The sequence below is a fragment of the Cicer arietinum genome, chromosome 5 (genome assembly GCF_000331145.2).
Source record: "Cicer arietinum cultivar CDC Frontier isolate Library 1 chromosome 5, Cicar.CDCFrontier_v2.0, whole genome shotgun sequence".
Classification (NCBI taxonomy): Eukaryota; Viridiplantae; Streptophyta; class Magnoliopsida; order Fabales; family Fabaceae; genus Cicer; species Cicer arietinum.
Window position 1 is genome coordinate 66360668 of NC_021164.2, and position 19411 is coordinate 66380078.

Here is a 19411-nt window from a genome sequence, read left to right on the forward strand (position 1 = left end):
CCACTCTTTTGTTATTTTTTATAAATTTTCACTGTCATTATTTTTTTTCGTATGTATTTAAAATCGAACAAATATATCTATTTATAGACTACTTTGTTAGAAAAATGGTCATATATATATATATATGTATTTGTCATTGTTAAATGTGTTACGTGTTTATGAGTTGGTGCTATGAGTTCATATTTTTTATTTTGTTCATTCGTTAAATATGTTCTCGAGGTTAAATATTTACATTTTTCTTTTGTTAATTCTTAAGTCTTAGACCATCATTCAACAAGCACGTAGCATCACCGCATTTCCTCGGTAGAAAGACCAGGTTCCAGGTCCATTTCCACATCTCCAGCACTTATCTTATGGTCTAATTCACCTCGCAACGAAAGGCACACTGTTCTTATCATAATTACAAAATTCAAGGTGTTTATATGTTGAAATGGACATAAGAAAAAATTATTTGATTCATATTTGATTGGTATGATACTTCCTTAACCCATATAAACTGTTCCAACATAAAGAATTAGAATCTAATGCGCTTGCAAAGTCATTTTAGAGCAAAAACAGATAATTAAAGCAACCTCTAAACATATACATATAGAATCAATTGTCCACTGTTCATAAATAATAATCAAATTAATTAGTTGATGTTAGTGCATATACATTTATATCGCATATTAATCTTAGCATCAAATTAAATCAAAAAGCCTCCAAAGCTGCACCAAATGCAAATATATGACAATCTTCAGCGCAACACCAAATATTGTGATCATGTCCATTTTTGCATCCACACTCATTCCAATTATTCAACATATTTCTATTCTGCTTCTCCATCTCAATAATCGAAGCCACTCTTATCTTAATTTCCACTTCAACTTCAGGTGCTTTCAACATACCCTCTTTGCAATCACTTCCACTCACCAAATCCATCTTCAACCATTTTTTCAACTCCATGTTTTGTGATTCAAGAATCGCCTTCCATGGAATCTCACCTTTTCCAACAAGATGTGACCCCAACATCTTCCTTTGCCTCAGCTCCAACACTAAGCTTTGTTGTTTAAGGTTTTCTAAGAATTCATGGGGACACGAACAATCAAAGGACTCGTTCCAAAAGGGTGCTGATTTGGTTGAAACATTTTTGGTGTTGAGTTGAATTCTTTTGTTGTTTCCTGTAGGAAGATACAACCTTGCAAACAAGTTTTTCGTAGATTTGATGAATTCAATGTTTCTGGCTTGAATTATTCTCACTTCACAGCTGAAGTAAGCATGAGAAGGTATTTGTGATGTATCCATTGAAAAATAGATTAGCTAGGAATTAATGTGACTAGTTATGTGTTGTAGCTAGAAAAAACAGAGAGAGTTGCAAGAGTAGTTAATATGTTTGTTTGAGCTTGAGTTGTTTTATGTAGTGTTATGCACTTGGATGTATTATATAGTGTGCAAAAAGTAAATTCAAATGTATTTCCATGAAGTTGCCAATGCTCTTATCCTTAAACACTATTATATGATTGTATAAAATTGCCAAGTATCTTAGTTGTGCTTTTTATGAATTTTTTAATACTAACATAATCTTAAATCATGCACATGAGATTGTGTAAAGATTATATCTTTATTAAAGAAAGCCTTTAGAATCTTGAAGGGCTAGATTTTCTAATTTGGCTCTTGTTGCAAGTAGCAATATGGTATTGGGTTATAATCCAAGAGTATCTATATGAAATCCGTAACTTGGGGATCCAAAAGACACGATTAGAATAAACAAAGTTTCTACTTTTTATTACATAAAAATTTTTGAATGCTGTCCTCAACTAACAGCCATAAGAAAGCCAAGATCCTCATCAGACATTCTTATCTAACTTACTAGTTTTAATAATGCCCATAAGTTTTAAAATATTGCAAAAAATTTCTACCACTCATTAAGCTTACAAAAATATGGAAAATGTTTTGTATACATCCAAACACCCCATCGACACTATGAGTGAGAATAAAATAAAAGAAATAATGTGATAAATGTAATGTATTGGTGATTTAATAAAAAATGTGAGACATAGATAAAATAAAGTGTTAAATATGTGTATGAAAATTAAGGCTAAATACCACTTGTGATCCTTTAACTTAATTTCAGTTAATATTTTAGTCTTTTATCTTTTTTTTCTCTGATTTGATCCTTTATTTTAATTTTAAGTGACAATTTGATCTTTTATGTTTTAAAATGTCAACAATGTTATCTTTTTTTTTACAAAAACTCAAAAAATCATCAAAATTTTCAAACAAAACCCATAAAATTAATTATATTATTGAATATAAAACAAATTTCATCAAATTCGTAACTCAAATCTTCAAGTAAAGTCATATTTGTCATTCTTTATTTGATGTTGTTAGAGATAAAAATATAAGTTTATTTAAAGATTTAAGTTATGATTTGATAAAATTGCATTATATTGAGGAAGATAATTAATTTTATGGGTTTTATTTAAAAAATTTGATGAATTTTTTGAATTTTTGTAAAAAATAAGAATAACATTGTTGACATTTTAAAACATAAATGATCAAATTGTTACTTAAAATTAAAATAAATAACCAAATCGGGAAGAAAAAAAAAAGATAAAGGACTAAAACGTTAATTGAAATTAAGTTAAGGGACTACATGTGGTATTTAGCCGAAAATTAAATATGTACGTACACCTATAAGATTTGTCAAAATATAATATCTAACAAGTCATTACATCGTAACGTTTCTATCATTTTAAATTATTCTTTATTTTGTCTGTTGAAATGGTAAATAAACTTTGTTTAATAATTTCATCGCAATTGACTTAGGTTTAGGGACGAAAGATTTAAATTTAACGTTATTATAAAGCAGTAAAACAGTAATTGCCTTGAATTAAATCAATTTATTTAATTAGATTAAATCTAATTTTAAATTCTAATTTCAAAAATCAAACCAATTGAAGTTAAACTAATTTTTTTAGTAGAAAAAGAACGATACCCCGAGTTTTACAATACTTGCATACATTATGCACTAATCACTTGTTCGCTTACGCTAGACCATTGTAAACAAATTAAACTTATATATAAAGGGCATGTTGTTATGAAAATCGTAAGGAAAATATGTTAGTAAAGGGCAGTTTAATAAATAAGTGAGTGATGATACCTTTAAGTATACAAAGGATATTCAGTAAAAAAAAGTATACAAAGGATACTTAGCACTACAATGAAACTATTTTTTTGGAGAAAAACACTACAATGTATTGACATGGAGGATCTGGACCACAACTTGCCACCATGACATGCAAAAGGAATACATTTACAACTTTGTTATTTAATGCGGAGGTCCAATCAAATTTTGATAACATGCTGGTGATGATTTTTTATGCGGGTGTATTGCTCTTAGTGGATCAATACATGTGTATATTCATTGCGGATATATCATATTCTCTCCCAAAATATAAACAAAAAAAAAGATTAAAATTTTTGATTAAATAAATATAAAATATTGAACGACAATGACTTTGCTGTAATATATTCTGCATAATTTTTGCATAGCTTATGCTTGGATTATGGCTTAATACATTTTTCCATTAAAAAAAAAACTAGCCACCGTGACATAGAACAACCTTATTGACCCAAAAAAGAGCAACCTTAGAATTAGTGGACATGAACCTATATCTCAACTTCTATTGTTATAAAACTTTCACCAGTATCCGAATAATAAAAACAATATATGTTGAACAAATAAGTCGATAGGTGGTTAAAAACAAATGAATTAAGGAGTCGACCATTGAATATTTTAAATGTATCTAGCAAAGAGTGTGTAAAATATATTTTGTGAAGATAATTGTATAAACTAAAAGGTGTAAATAATTTGTTTTGTTTGATTTTTTAGAGAGAAAAATTCAAACCATTAAAAAATAATTGGTTTAGTTTAGTCTAAAGAAGTTGTTTCCTCTTGAATAATTGTTTTATCATCATTGTGTCCACCATCCGTCGTGATTTTATCCACACTATTATTCACTGGCAAGGCCGATCAACATAAGGGAAGACCAAGAAGGAGTGACCGTTCAAAGTGAGTCAAAAAGAGATATGGACAGATTCTATAAAATTTGAAAAAACTGAGACTCAAAAATAATAAATGTGTAGATGTAACCTCCTACTTTCTAATCATAGTTAGTTTATGTTTGGACTTGCATACTGTCTTCCATTCTCGCTTTCCAATGCAGTTTTCCTATGAAAATGCGAAAGCTACAATTCGACACTTTCCATAGACATGCATTGGAAAGGAATCTCACTGCGGTTCCAAACAGGTGCTTAGGCTATCTATTTTGACAATTCTGATGATGGCATAGTCCCATTCATTGGGTGACATATAAGCATTTCAGTTTGCACATGAGTTACTGAGAGATAATATAATGGACTTGAAGAAATCAAAACTGTCAAAATACATGGATAACTGTATTACAACGGTAACAATATTTCAAAGAGCTACTCTATTTCAAGCCATATTTTATTGATAAAACAATGGTTACAAAATATGAATAATTATCAACTACCTAGGAATATGAGGGGAGGGACTGTACATTATTGATCTTAATATACTGTAGCGATTGTGACATAGTTGTGTTTCAACTTCGTATCAACCATTTTGGTTGTTTCTGCTGTTTCACTGTTTTAGTTTGTTTGCCCCAACAAATCTATGGAGCATAAATTAAAGCTTGGAGAATATAGTAAATGGTAAACCCAAAATGAAATAAGTAGGAACACCATCATTGGAAAACCTTACTTACGCTCGCAATCAGCCAGTATGTTCCAAGACTCCACAATATCTCAAATAGTAACGATGTAAGAGTCTGCAGCAAAACTACCTACCGAAGAATCATTGCTTGATCAAACGGAGTTGCCAGTTACCCTCGCCATCAATCAGCCGCAATTCCATGGAATGAAATGGTATTAAAGCAGGACGCTGATGACAACAACGAAGAATATTTAAGTTTAGAAATGTTAATATGACTCAGCTAGAACTATATAAGTCACAGTTATGTGCAGAGAAGGAATGTGCATCTATGATGACATAAATAATCCCATACCAAGTGAGGGTAAGTGAAAAATACTTGTCGGATTGGTTGTAGTGAAACAATGAAAAGTATCTAATGATCTGCTCTTAACACTCTAAATTTGGCTTGACAAAATTTTAAATTTGTCATTGTTTTAGTGAAAACTTTACCTGTGATGAAGTAATAACTGTGATTTCCATTTTCTTCGCTAGCCCATATAGGTGTTCTTCCACATCAACACTTGTTGCACTGCCATCATTTTTTTCAGGAAGAGAGCAAAACAAGTTTAGCAACAAGTAAGAACAAAACAATTCCTTTTGGGAAAAAGGCAGAGGTAAATCATACATACTTGGTACACTCGTCCAGGATAGCAAATTTAGGCTTATGGAAGAACAAGCGTGCCTTACAGAGCATAAGGTAAATGTTAAAATCCAAACAACAGAAGAATACTACAATATATTAAAATGTCTTCCTATGATTAAAAGTCAAGCTCAATACTAAGGTTTAAGATCTATATGAAAATATTGTCGAAGAAATTTAACTAAAATTACAAAAGAAATTACAAAAGAAATCAATTCACATACCATGCCTAATCTCTGCTGTTCTCCAAGAGAGAGAGTGTCTTCCCAATTTAGATTTGCATCCCAACCGCATCTGTCCCTTTCTAGAAGATAATTCAACCGAACATTCTCTAGGATAACTTCCAAATGCTTGTCCAACAATTTTACAGTGTCAGGATGTTTTTCACCTGAACTAGCAAGATTACAACGATCAGAGCTAAAATGGGAAAAGCAAAATAAATTAAATGCTTCTTTGAAAATGGTTACAAAGGAGCAAAAAGTTATTGGTTCACAAAAGGAAACTAAACAGTAATTTTCCCAACTAAATTTAAATAAAAAGGAATCTTCAATGCTATCAATATGACTAACATATAGTCAATTTGATGCATTATCACTAGTCACCACTGCAGGGTAGATGGGAAGACAAGAAGAAAACCTATCCTCAAGTGGTGGTGATTAATCAAAAAGCAAAGCAGGCAGCATCATTTTAAACTATAGTAAAATGAACCACTGGTGCTATGTTGCTAATGTATAGTCAAGTAACATAATTTTAAACCAAACAAGGGCAGTTTCAGAAGCCTGTGATATTTTATGTGCCAAAGATACCTTTTCCATGCATCTTCAACGTTCTAAACTCTGCTTCCTCGCGAGATAGAGGGTATATAATTTGGTCCCGCAGTGTTCCCAAACATGTATACGGCCGTTGAGGAACATAGAAGATGCCACAACCTGATCCAGCCTCTTGATCCACATCTACAGCTGGTCTAGATAGTCTTCCACTTGCAATTGGCCAAAGCCCTCTAAGAACTCTGAAAATTGAACTTTTTCCACTTCCATTTGGACCTTTTAAAATATGATATACAACATTTAAATTCAAGTCAGAATGAAACTCTCACTTCCAAAAACGAAAATATACCAAAATAGCAACTATACCAACCAGTAACAAGCAGGCTTCTCCCCAGCTCAACATCACATGTCAATTCCCTGGCCAACATCTTCTGAGATGGGGTAACAATATTAACATTAGAAAAAGAAATAGCATCTTTAGAATGATAATCCCTCACTGGAGGTATAGCACCACCATTGATGAAGTCCCCTGTGCATAAAAGATGTGATTAGCACGTGATGACTGTTATAAAGAGTTACTGCTACAGAAACTACGAGATATTAATGGCATATTTGCATACAAAACAAAGTAACGATGATGAAGTACCAGACTGTGCTGCATCCAGCAGCTCTTCAAGCTCAAAAATTCTATTAATACCACCAGAAAGCTCTACAAGCTTTCTATTCAATTCAAGAATGTCACCAAAAGCTAAAAAGCTTTGAGAAACAACAGATGCTAAGAACCTCAATGCATGTGCCAGCTCACCTGTAATATAGTACTGTGTATGTCAGTGGGGGACGAGACAAAAATAAAGAGAGTAACTGAGAAGTCCAACAATCCTACCCTGAGTACTTATCGCTGCACGGTCTCCTTTGTGCTCCATAGCATACAACAAGCTCAGCAACCAAGTCACGTTATGAGGGAGTTGCTTTGTGATGAAATCGTCTAGTATACCAAACAGCCACTTCTTTTTCAAAAGGAGCTTGGAGTGTGTGAGAAGGTCTCTGAATCTTGATTCGACCATCTGCACGTATGTTAAGAAAGGAAATTTCAATCGGCAATGATCATAATGCATAAACTGCAAGCTGAAGACAAATCAATAAGCCATACATTTCCTTTTATAAAACAAAAACTCTAACTTAAGTTGTACATTTAGGGTTTGCTTGTCCAAAAGAAGTGGTAAATGAGAAAGTCAGAATTTATGACGGGTGCAAAAACAGACTGGAATCCACTCCTTATTGTTTGTTAAAGGGTCATGTAACGGTGTGTCAAAAATTTGAGGGGTGGAGTGTAAATGAGTTGCAGTTCATTCCACTGTCAACCGTTCCACCTTTGATTGTGAGGAGAAAGTGTACATAACTTTCAATCACTTAACACACTCAAATGAGCACACCCTAAAAGCAAAGATAATAAATATTGTAGAGTTGGGATGCTCACAGCTTTTTCTCGAGCACCGCCTCCAAAGAAAGCAACGGATTCAGCATGAGTACAGAGTCTCTCATGCATGAACCTAGCAGAAGCATAGTATTAATAAAGGTCAGCATCATTTTCACAACACTAGTGCTATGATTGAAGCAGCAGAAACACTTATTGGTTTACCTAAAGGTTCCTTCAAGTTGTTGTTCTTGGCTTATCAAATCACCAAATTCAGGAGTAACAGTTCTTAAAAACCCAAGGCCAAGTAACATGTAAGCATAGAGTATGCCAACTCCCCTATGACCAGTTAGCAGCTTCATTCTCCATGTGAACCTTTCAAAGTAAAGTCATAGAAGAAAAGAAAAATGCATCAAATATGTTGATTCAAGTGCTAGTAAAAGGCATACTACAATACTAGTTAATAACAGATCGAAATTTATGAATGAGCCACTCACCACAAAATATCAACGGTTGGCTTTACCAGTCCAGTTACAAGTCCAGACAAGTCTGTTGTTAACTTCTCCAAGTCTTGAGTTATCCTCTGATCTGCGTCAATATTTTTGCTTGCCATGTGGAAGACCTACAAAGATATGCATATAACAGAAATTTGAAACCAAATCTCAAACTTTTTCATGAGCTTCAAAGCCCAAATGAAAGATTATTAATTCAAAACATAATGACAGAATATGTCATACTCCCTCCATCCCAAAATAGTTGTTACATTTACAAAAAGTATTTGTCCCAAAAAGATTGCCACTTTTGGTTTCCAATGCAACTTTAATTACTTTTTTCCAATTGTACCCTCAAATCAATACAATCTACTCCACTCCCAAGTTATTATTTTTCACTTTGGATTTATTGTAATGAGAATACACCAATAGGTGATTAGGATAAATAGTAAAATCACTATTCTCTTTCTTTCATTAATCATCTTTTCTTAATTTGTGTCAAACAGTCAAATGCGACAAATATTATGGGACAGAGGGAATAATTCCTAACCCAGAAATTTAAAAATAAGCGAAGTTGTTCTCAAACGGTTGATTAGAGACCATTAGGTATGTGGCATCTTTTAAGATTCCTGTAAATTAACCTTTGGGAATTTTGAATTCCTCTATTTTAAAAACTCAATACAATTTCTCGATACAATTTCTTGCTGCCTTATTTTTCTACATTTTGTGTGAATATGAATCCTGCCTAAAGAGATGGATACCTAACATTTCCAAAGAAATATAGAATAATATTTCACTATCTCCTACCAGACTACCCCCATCCAATCATCAATACTCTTATACTCATACTCTTTGCCTTCGAAAGAGTACCCATTAGAGAAAGCAACTGTACTATGTATTCTCTTGTAAGTCGTTCATACCTATTTTAAAATTGTCCACCTCTCTCAAAACTACCTAAATGTGGTCTGTAGTTCCCTATTCTGAGAGAAAATGTTGTATTTTACCCCATTTTGAATTATTAAAAATATTTTTCAATATATGCACGCGCGCACGAGCACACACTACACACACATATATATATATGACGATTGACGAGGACAAAATTGTAAAAATAGAAATCTAACAATTTTATATTTTACTTTAATGGTAGTTTTGAAGAGTACAAATTCCTCAGCAAATCAACGGTTAACCAACAACAACAATAAATTTTGTTATGAATACTAATGTATATTCCCATGACTAAGCAAACAACCACCTTCTTATTCCTGTGGCTCATTATGTAAATTTCAATTCTGCATGCCCATTGGTCGAGGAAAACTTAACAGGTCAAGGAACCAAGACTAAAACTGACTTGAATTAAAGGGGAAAAGTACACAGCATTCATGACTACATAATAAACTGAGGTACAAAATTATTCCAAGAGAAAACTTCCCAATAAATAGCACAAATGATTCTTAACTGTGAGTTATCAAATAACAACTAATCATTACCAATACAAAACATGCTTGTAATGTTAAAAAAAATAGAGGAAGAAACAGAACTAATGAATAGTTCATATTCAATTACCTTGTAGAATACATTGCTTCTCAAGTAGTTGTTAAGTAGATGTTGTGTCAAACGAATCCGCCACCCAAGGGCCAACCTTGCTGTCAAGTGCCTGAGGAGCAACTATATAATTAACTCAAATTTTCTATTTGAAAGACTTGATTGACAACCAAATCCTCCCCCAATTTCAACACTTCAAAGTTCACACCATCTATGTAACTCTATTCGTTTTTATATGCATCAGAACATTTTCCAGAAACTGATATGGACTTCTTTTAGATAATCAAAGGTTTCACCAGCGAGTCGGCAACTATATGTAAAAGTAGCACTATACTGGTTAAAGATAAAAGAAACGTATTCCAGATCGATATGTACCCAATTACCTTATAGAAGGTGCAATGAAAGAAGATGCAGCACTTTGAAGTACACTTATACCAATTAACCGAATAAAGGCAGCTTTATCCTGCTCCAAAACAAACTTCACAGTGGTACCTAAGAACATAAATTTATTTTAACATTACATGCATGGATTCTCAGAATAACAAGTAGTCAAAGATGAGAAAATACCATTCAGAGATGCAATACGATCTGAGACCCATGTTCTTGAAACAACAAGAAGAGCAACAGCAAGCAGTTGTGCGCCTTGTTTATCAAACACGGTGGGTACCTGAAAGCAACAGCCCACATGAAAATGATACATGTCAAATATATTGTAGTTATAGACTGCATTATAATGTAAGCTCGATAGCATTGTCCAATGGCAAATAAATTACTGAAGATAAGCTCAAATATAATGGTAAGATCTCGTTTAAGTTGGTATTAGTTTTACTGTAATTTGTTAGAAATATAAACTATCCATGGGCCTTCACTTAACACAGCTTAAGAACCAACCTAGATGCCCCCATTTTGAATTTAGCTCAAATTTCAACAGCTAAAGCATGCCTATTCATTGTCCACACTTTAATCTTAAGTCATTGTGACCCCTTTACTGCTGATAAACAAAATGATGGAAAAATCTTCTATGGGCAGACCTTCAAATGATATCAAGTTACTCCAATGGGGAGGCTAGATCACCAACTGAGAAGAGCGACTCAACAAGTACTTTAATCCAAAATAAAACTCAAATTGTTCTGTTGGCCTTCTTCATATTCCTCAAATAAGTGTATTATTGACATGCACTAACTCTGGTTTGTGCACAAAAATGATTATGAATCTGCTCCAAGAGCTGATAGGGATGAAAACAGCCTATGACTCAAGTGAGGATTGAGCTTGTCAGAGAAGATTGTAGCCAAGATAGAAGTAATCAGTTTTGCTGCTCCCAGGTAATATAAGCATCCATGATTTTACCGAGATCGCAGTAATAAGAAAAAATTTGTCATCTAAAATCTCTAAGAGATATGATATATGACCGAACATTATGGTATCGTTTGATCCATGTAGCCGACCTTACTTAGTGGGATAAAGTTTGGTTGTTATTGTTGTAATTTCTCTAAGAGGGCATGAAAACTGAGTTCGGTATAGAAGTTAAACAGAAATCAATGAAGAAGCAGTTTGGAAGTCACCAGTAGTGCATACTACATACTAGTTATGCAGCATGGGATTTCCAGTGATGGCAGAGGAGGATTTAATCTTTGTATAGTGAATTGGGTTGAGATCAGATACAAGATAATTTAGAGATGTGGATTTGAGTTAACAGATACCATAAATTGGGTTGTATCATGTACAGTAGCTATACAAGCATATCCAATAATGGCAGGTTTCTACATTTTTTCTAGCTTGGTTATATTGGGAGGTAGAACCCCTAGAATAAGGAAGTGATGAAGCCTTATTCAAAAGCAGCTTTCTACATTTTCCTAATATAAATTATGCATGTTGTGGGCAACACCATAGATACCCTGAAGAAAATAAGTGATTTTAAGGTGAAGTCAAAAAGGTGTGGTGCTAAGCCATACATTAAAGCTACAAGTTTTGGTTTCAGATTATTAAACAAGTAAACAACAAACTGAAAATCAGTAAAAGAAAAAATTGAAGTTAACCTGAAAACGTAACTGGCTGTAATTTGATCAACCTAACAACAATTCCGCTATCAATGGCCAGTACATAAGAAGTCAAGAATAGTAGGTTCCAGGTGTGAACTTGAGTATATTAAATTGGTTAAAGAGATGTATGTTAGAATGCTTGGACTTATTATTACAACAGCCAAATATCAATACCTAAGAATTTTATATTATAAATAATAAACCCAAAAAAAATACAGAATTAACCATTAATTCGCTACTATGGAAGTGTCTAACTATACAGCATACACATACACAATGGGAAAAAAAAAAAGAGGGGGAAGAAAGCTTTGTCAGTTCATATCTAGAGAAGGTACTCACCAATACTTTGCACATGGAAGCTACCCTCAGTGGCAATATCCTTGAATTACCATGAAGTTGGGGAACTATTGTTGGTAAAGTAGTAAGATTTGTAGATGGGGATGAATATATCACATCTGCAATATATGACTCTGCCTTCGAATTTGAGAAAGCAGAATCCTGGAGGAAGAGTTTGGAAATCTTCAAAACCAATGTAAACGAAGAACAGTGAAGACATCACAATTAGAATCAGAAAATATCAGCACCTTTCTATTCATGGCAAATGCTCGTTGAACTGCTTTTGCATCATTCTGTCGTGTTGTTTCTGATGCCTTCATTGTATCAATCCCCATTTCAGAAGAAGAGTCCTCCCTGGAGTTTAAATTTTAATCTAATAAACAACAACATAACTATAGAGTGGAACAATGGTAAACATGAAAGCTAAGTTCCAACCTTCTGTAATGAACACTCCATCCTCCTTCACCATCTAAGGATAAAACCACATCATGGAATGCAACCAACGCTGGACGATGTGATATAGTAATGCATGATGTTCCCATGGCCCGAACTTTAGCACAAAATCGTTCTTCCATGTCAGTAGTGACAGCACTTGTGCACTCATCAAGAATTGCAAATTTAGGTTTATGGTAGAAAAGCCTAGCCATGCCCAATCTTTGTTGCTCACCCAACGAAAGTTCTTCGCCCCAGTTCACCTCTTTTTCAGGCAGGTAACGGTCCAACAGGTATTCAAGGTCAACCTTGAGCACATACACATGCAGTTTTAGTGAATGGTAATACATCAACAAAATTATCATTAAACTGCTACATATTCATGTGGCATTGAGAAAAACATGGGGTTAGCAGTGAACTTTACATTTTTCAATAGCTCCACCATCCCATGATCTGTAAGTGGTTCAACCTCTTGACTGGCAGTAAGAGGATAAATCAACTGATCACGAAGTGTTCCCACAGCAGTGTATGGTCTTTGTGGCACATAGAAAATCTCCTTATTAAGATCAGAGCCAATGCCAGGTTTCACAATATGACCAGCTATCAACGGCCAAAGACCGCCTAAAACCCGGAAAAGCGAGCTCTTTCCACTTCCATTTGGACCTTCATCCAAAGAATCGTCAATAACATGTCAAACAACCCCACAAATCATGTGTTACAGCGAATTTTGCAACAGAAGAAATGCATAAGAAAGAAAAATAATTTGAAAGAAGAGCAGTAAAGGAGAGAGTTCAGATGACTACCTGTAATCAATAGATTAGATCCTGGCTCAACCCTGAGAGTCAGATCATCCACCAAGACATTACCAGTGGGGGTCACAACCTGAATTTGGGAGCAACGTCGCTATTAAAACATTAAAAACGCAACATGAAGTCATGGTTGATAGATGGTTGGACGTATTTGACTTACCTTGACATTAGAAAATTCAATGTAGTTAGCTTCACTTATGCAATTTCTACTCCCTTTTCTTTGCAGGGATGATTTCTCATCCACCAAGCTTAGCTCCCTTGATACAGCCATTAACTCATAAATGCGATCAGCATACCCACTGTAATACATACAATTGCATAAAAACCACGCTTATTGGTGACCAATAAATGCCTCTAATATCAATTTATAAAAAAATGTAGAAATGAAAGATCAAATATACCTGAGACGATTGAGCCGTCTTGCACTGATAGAAAGAGTTCCTAGAGACTGAAATAAGGAAATTATGACACTGGTGTGATATCTTAGATTGCTTAACATCTCTGCACGGCCTAAAGTTGAACTGTCGGGCCTTAGATGACCAGAAAAGAAGGGCTCGATGATCAAAATAACAGCAAAAGTTGCACCAAGGTATTTCAATAAAAAGTCCTGAATCATGCCAAACCACCAATGGTCATGTATCACTCTACGCATGTGCCTAACCAAGGTCTTAAACTTCTGTTGAATATGAGCTTCTTCTCTCCTCTCTCCGCCATAAAATGCTATACTTTCCGAGTGAGTCCTTAATCGTGAGTGAAGCTGTCGATACTCTCCTTCCAGTTGCTGTTCTGTGGACATAAGTTTCCCAAACGAAGGAGAGAAGTTCCTGATCGCAGCCCCAGCTCCAAGTACATAGGCCTGAAAAGGCCAAAACAGTAGATTGAGAAGGAAAGCACTGATTCTAATATCAGATTTAAGCTGTAAGCCTCTAGCAATCAGCAAAAACTCAAAAAGTATAAGCAGAAGCTGCTATGAGAAATCTATTAAACAGTATAGTTCAATTACAAAGATACCAATATCCAGAAGACATATTTTGGGCTAGCATAGGAACACAGCCGCCAAGTATATAGAAGTCCATCAGTCACTGCTGTTAGATCATCCTGAACAATTTCACTCAACTCTGAACAGAACTTCGGAACATCACTGGCAATTCTTTGCTCTGGGTTTGTTATCCGACCATCGACGTGTGATATTTTGTAATATGCCATGTTCTGAAAGCAAAATATATAATAAATATACAGACATAGTATTATAAGACACTTCAAAAATATGAATGTTGCCATTGCATACTCTGAAATTAAAGAATCTATTGGATACTGGATAATTATTCTGCTTAGAGAGGGTAGAATATCTTCTCAAAGTCAAAACATTCTTCAAGTAACTACGCATTATAGCAAGAAGATGTAGAAAACCAACTAGAATGATCCTGGTCAGTACCAGCCCAAGATTCTAAAGCTATGCCAAACAATAACCAGCTAGACAATCAAGCCCTGTTTCCTTTTTTTAGTTATATTATTATTAATGAGATAAAATTCCAGCAGAAGAAGACAGCAACAGACTTTAAGGTGCCAACAGACAAAGTCTGGAAATATTTCACACGTGTACTTTTAAACAATGCAGATAGAGATAACAACAGACTTGTCATATAAATAAGCACACAAAAAAGGGGTAAAGAAGGATAAAATTTGATAGCTAAAATACAGACACTTCGTCAAGGCAGTAGGAACTAGGAATACATAAATTGATCAATAGTTCAACACAAATAATGTTAACAGATGTATACAACTCAACAATATATACCTCAAAATAATGGGAATGAATAAGCTTTGTCAATATTTTTCTGAAATGAAGACTCAAAGTCCCTGTTATATACTTAGATGTAGAATGAATGGTTGACAAGAGGAAGCACAAAACAATATTTTCTGAAATTAACCGAAAAAACAATGGTGCACGCCGAAGAAAAGCAGCACGGAATAGGAAGCCTTGCACTTTAGCTAGCCTGTTGCTCAAAGCAGTTCGCAGTGCCTGCAAAAACATGAAAATTTAAATGTCACATTGGTTTGAACTCTTTATTATGTTTTTCTTGTCTTTCTTTTTCTGGGAGGGGGGGTTCAATTCAACTAATATATTTCTGTCATATAAATTCTGACATCCATAACTTTCCAGCATCAAGGTGAAACAGTCTCTTGGGATTTCGACAGTCAAATTAAAAAAATAAAGCCAACTTGTAAAGCCAAACCATATTTATATTGAGGACCAGAACCAACACCTGTGGTCTTACATTAGTTGATAAAATACTAATTATAATTTCTGTATTCAAGTGTTTTGTTTTTCTTCCAGACAGCGTAACTGCCAAGTGCCAACATGTATGAAGGTAGATAACTATTTTTGTGTTGGGTTCCCCAAAAATGACTGATGAGCAGAATAGGATAGAAGAGAGACTTAAAGATAAAATCAAGAGAGAGCAAAGGAATGGAGAATGTTATACGAGCGATAGAACAAAAAGAGGAGAAATTTTTTTACAATAGAAATGCCCCTTAGCACTGTGAATTCCTAAATAATCTTAATCTCGCCTAGATACCCTTGCTCCACCTTTTACAATTTTCCCTACTATTTAACTAGGAAACCTACCACAACCTACTAACAGACCATCATGTTACTAACTAGCTAACTCATTAAACTCACTACTGTTAATTCCTTCAAGAATATACCCCTCCACACTCTACTCTCGCTATTAAGCACAGGCTCATGCCTAACACTATGCCCTACACAAAATAATGCAATGAAAGGAATAATGGAAATTCTTGAACAAGTTGCTATAATTTCTTTTTCAACTCTTTAAGAGGGTTATTATGATATTTGAAAAGTTATAACCCTTTCCAGTTCACAATCTCTTTTTTCAACATACAGACTCTCCTCTTTTATGAAACACTCCATTCCAATATAAGAAAAAAGAAAACAAAGCATAGATCTTCAACCATAGTTCCCAGTCCAACTAGTAGTATAAAATATGTAGTATACGTACAACAGAGAAGAGTCCTTCTCCTCCTAACAGACTCCACAGTTCACATTTGTTCCAAAAATGAATTACAGGTGTAAAAAAGTTGTTTATTTCTATCAATATCTTTCATCTGAATAGTGAGTATACATTAACATGGCAAGCAACTCTGCAGCATAATACTAACAATAATAACATTGGCTACTCCAAAAAAAACAAAGGAATCAAATACCAAGATGAATACTTTAATTTGTATTAAATTATAGTTCATATCAAAAAATCACAGGCAAGCACAAAGCATAATCTTCCAAAACAAAACAGCCTTACCACTGTGGCAACTAAAGCTAAAAGATCTTTTACACCTAATTGGCCCATCTCGGATAGAAGAATTGCAGTAAGAACTTTAAGTGACTTCAACCCCCCTTTCTTTTGTTTATTTTTTGGTGCAGTAGAGCCATTCATAACCTCCTCCTCTGTTACTTTTTTATCATTGTTTTTTTCATTGCAATGGCCAAATAAACCAGGTTTATTAACTCTACACCTTGATTGCATGTATGCAGCTGTTCCACCAGCAATTAAGATACCAGATGCAAGTAGTATAGCTTTCCTGTCAGTAACCACATGAAGAAAGCATCAATAATAACACAGTATACATGCAAAAAGTTAAAGACCTACAATTTTGTTAATAAAGCAACCCAATTATGAAATGAGTAAAAAGGTACTATAATTAAAACAAGGAAACATGCCTATTATCAATGCAGAGGATAATTTGATATTTCATGCAGAACAAGTGTGATGAATAGAGCATATTTAAGGGTGTGCAGTTGGCAGTTCTTTTATTCATAATTACTGGTGGTGGTTTCTAATAGTTTAAACAAAATAACATTAAAAGGCTTTGAGTTTTGCAGCATAGGGATTTTGAAATAGTAGAACCATTATGCCATCCCATCTTTTCCTTTTGGATGAAACTTTTAGCAGTGTAAAGTTCAGCTGCAATTCCCAATATTATCATGTTTTTAAACATTTTTTTATCCATTTCCATTATGTGAATGCAATAAAATTAAATAAAATATAAACTTCAACTAAATGGAAACCATGCACAAATCAGAACTTACAAGACATTGCAAAAAAAGTAGCTGATAAAACAGTAAACTTGATATTTAGGTCAATATGGAAACAAAATTAGGCAAATGATTAGACAAATTCAATGCTACATATGAGATTATTAAGAATCACCAACAGAAATATACACGGTTCAATACCTCCTCGAAGCCAGAAAACTCTGGCCATGCCGAGTTAGTTTCAACAGCTGAAGGGAAGGCATAGCAGAAGTTCAATCTCTCCCTTATCAAAGAATAGAACAGTTGTAGTTGCTCTTCTTACAGTCAGGAGCGCGTAAAATCTAGTTTACATGAAAATGCAACAAAAAGTTACAGATAAGTAAACAGAATTTCAGGAATTATAAAACTTTAGGCAAAGTAACATGCTTTAGGCACACCAAGCTCCACACATTAATGAGGGTCCCGTTTTCATCTCCAAACTATGTGAATATAATATTAATATACAAAAACACCAATAACTATGGATCATGGTGCTCTAAGGGTACATAAAACATAAGCTCGCCAGATCAAAAGCTTAACTATATAATCAAAGTTTCAAAATTAGAAAGAAAAAAACGGAATGTTTTGCAACTAGCAAGAGCTATTTCTTTAGACATAATAGCACTTGACCCATAGACCCAAAAAATTAAGGCATGTTCATGTATCCAAAGTCCCCCCAAGTATGAAGTCTTAGCAAGGCAAAGATGAGGTAAAACCAAATTTCCCAAAAAATAGAATTGTTTAATTATCTTCACTCCCCTTTCCCCAAACTGTTTTCTTCTTGGTGGGAACCATTCAGTTGGGTTGTCATTTTTCACCATTATCAAGTGTAAATGATAACACAAATCTGCAAACACAAAGGAAGTCATATTATCTGCAAAAAGGATGTTGTCATCTACCTTTTTAATAATTCTCCCTTAAAAATTAACCCACCCGAGTGCAGTACATATTCAAACAATTTGTGGAAGAAACAAAATGTTCAAGAACGTGAGGATAAATTTTTGTTGACTTGTGACTGTATGATCAACACATTGTCCCAATCTATTGATAACACACCCAATCAATGCCTTTATCATTGTTTATTTCAGGGCTCAATAAGGCTAGAGCAATCATACCACTGACGGAACAACCAGTAAAAACACACACATGTTGCATTGTTATTCTTAAACAGTTGCCATACCCATAACCAAGTACTCAAGTAAATAAAACCCAGTCCATGTAAAATACCAAGCTTTGCTACTAAGTGGTTTGGTGCTTCTACAGGTAAAAAAAATTGCTACATGCCTACTTCACTCATTCAGAACACGTACATGTTTTCATATTCTTATGATTTCAATTACTTCTATGTTTATACTTTTTATACTTCTATCAGAGTTGAGATTATCTGTGCCTTGGGAAAATTAAACGTTCGTAGATACACTTAGAAGAACCACACTAAGAAATCGGTGTATACTTAGAACCAATAATTCAAGATAAATTGAAAATCAATCAATCCTAACAGCTTAAAATCGAGACACTCGTAGAAAACACGCAACATAGAAAAGGGCGATACATAATGAAGTGACGTAAAGGAAAGAAAAGACATACCAGCGGTTTGGACACAGCTGCGAGGGACGTGCAGAAGTTGATACGGCGGCGAGGAACGCGGGGACGACGATGCCGCGGCGAGGGATGTGGGGATGACGATGCGGCGGCGAGGCGCTGATGAGAGGGAGCAATTATCGACGGATTTAAAACCCCGACACGAAATTTTCTTTTTCTTTTTCTTTTTCTTTTTTTTTTTTTCTTTCTGTTTTTTTTATATAGACTGTGTCGTGTAAATAAAATAGGTTGGCTTGCATTTAGTTTAGTTTGGCTCTTGAAAGACGAGTCCAACCGATTGGATTTTAACGAAAGCTATTCAAACTCATCTTTAAAAAATGGCTTAGGATAAAGGGAATGATATTATTTATCGGTATATAAATTAATAGTTGATATTGTATATATAAAATTAATTATGTCTACTTATATTATTAATTTATTTATTTTATGAATATTTTCTTCTGAAAGAATTTAATTAAAAATATTATGGTGTTTTGTTTAA

At 34.1% G+C, this 19411-nt stretch overlaps 2 protein-coding genes across 2 annotated transcripts; both read right to left on the reverse strand.

Annotated features, from left to right (window-relative positions):
* Positions 1-583: 583 nt before the first annotated feature.
* LOC101495242 (uncharacterized) lies at positions 584-1451 on the reverse strand. Its single transcript, XM_004502372.4, has one exon. It carries the CDS (start codon positions 1282-1284, stop codon positions 691-693), a length of 594 nt encoding a protein of 197 aa, XP_004502429.1. The 5' UTR covers positions 1285-1451; the 3' UTR covers positions 584-690.
* Positions 1452-4383: 2932 nt separating this feature from the next.
* On the reverse strand, positions 4384-19195 carry LOC101496223 (ABC transporter D family member 1). Its single transcript, XM_012716408.3, has 26 exons — positions 18916-19195; positions 17491-17630; positions 16556-16835; positions 15031-15255; positions 14244-14441; positions 13634-14088; positions 13393-13531; positions 13227-13305; positions 12848-13086; positions 12427-12731; positions 12240-12345; positions 11995-12153; positions 10184-10283; positions 10000-10108; positions 9638-9728; positions 8078-8202; positions 7806-7955; positions 7644-7716; positions 7050-7230; positions 6813-6971; positions 6537-6695; positions 6206-6442; positions 5624-5787; positions 5389-5441; positions 5210-5288; positions 4384-4948 (listed from the first exon to the last, which is right to left on the reverse strand). Exons 2-26 carry the CDS (start codon positions 17550-17552, stop codon positions 4862-4864), a joined length of 4014 nt encoding a protein of 1337 aa, XP_012571862.1. The 5' UTR covers positions 17553-17630; positions 18916-19195; the 3' UTR covers positions 4384-4861.
* Positions 19196-19411: the final 216 nt, after the last annotated feature.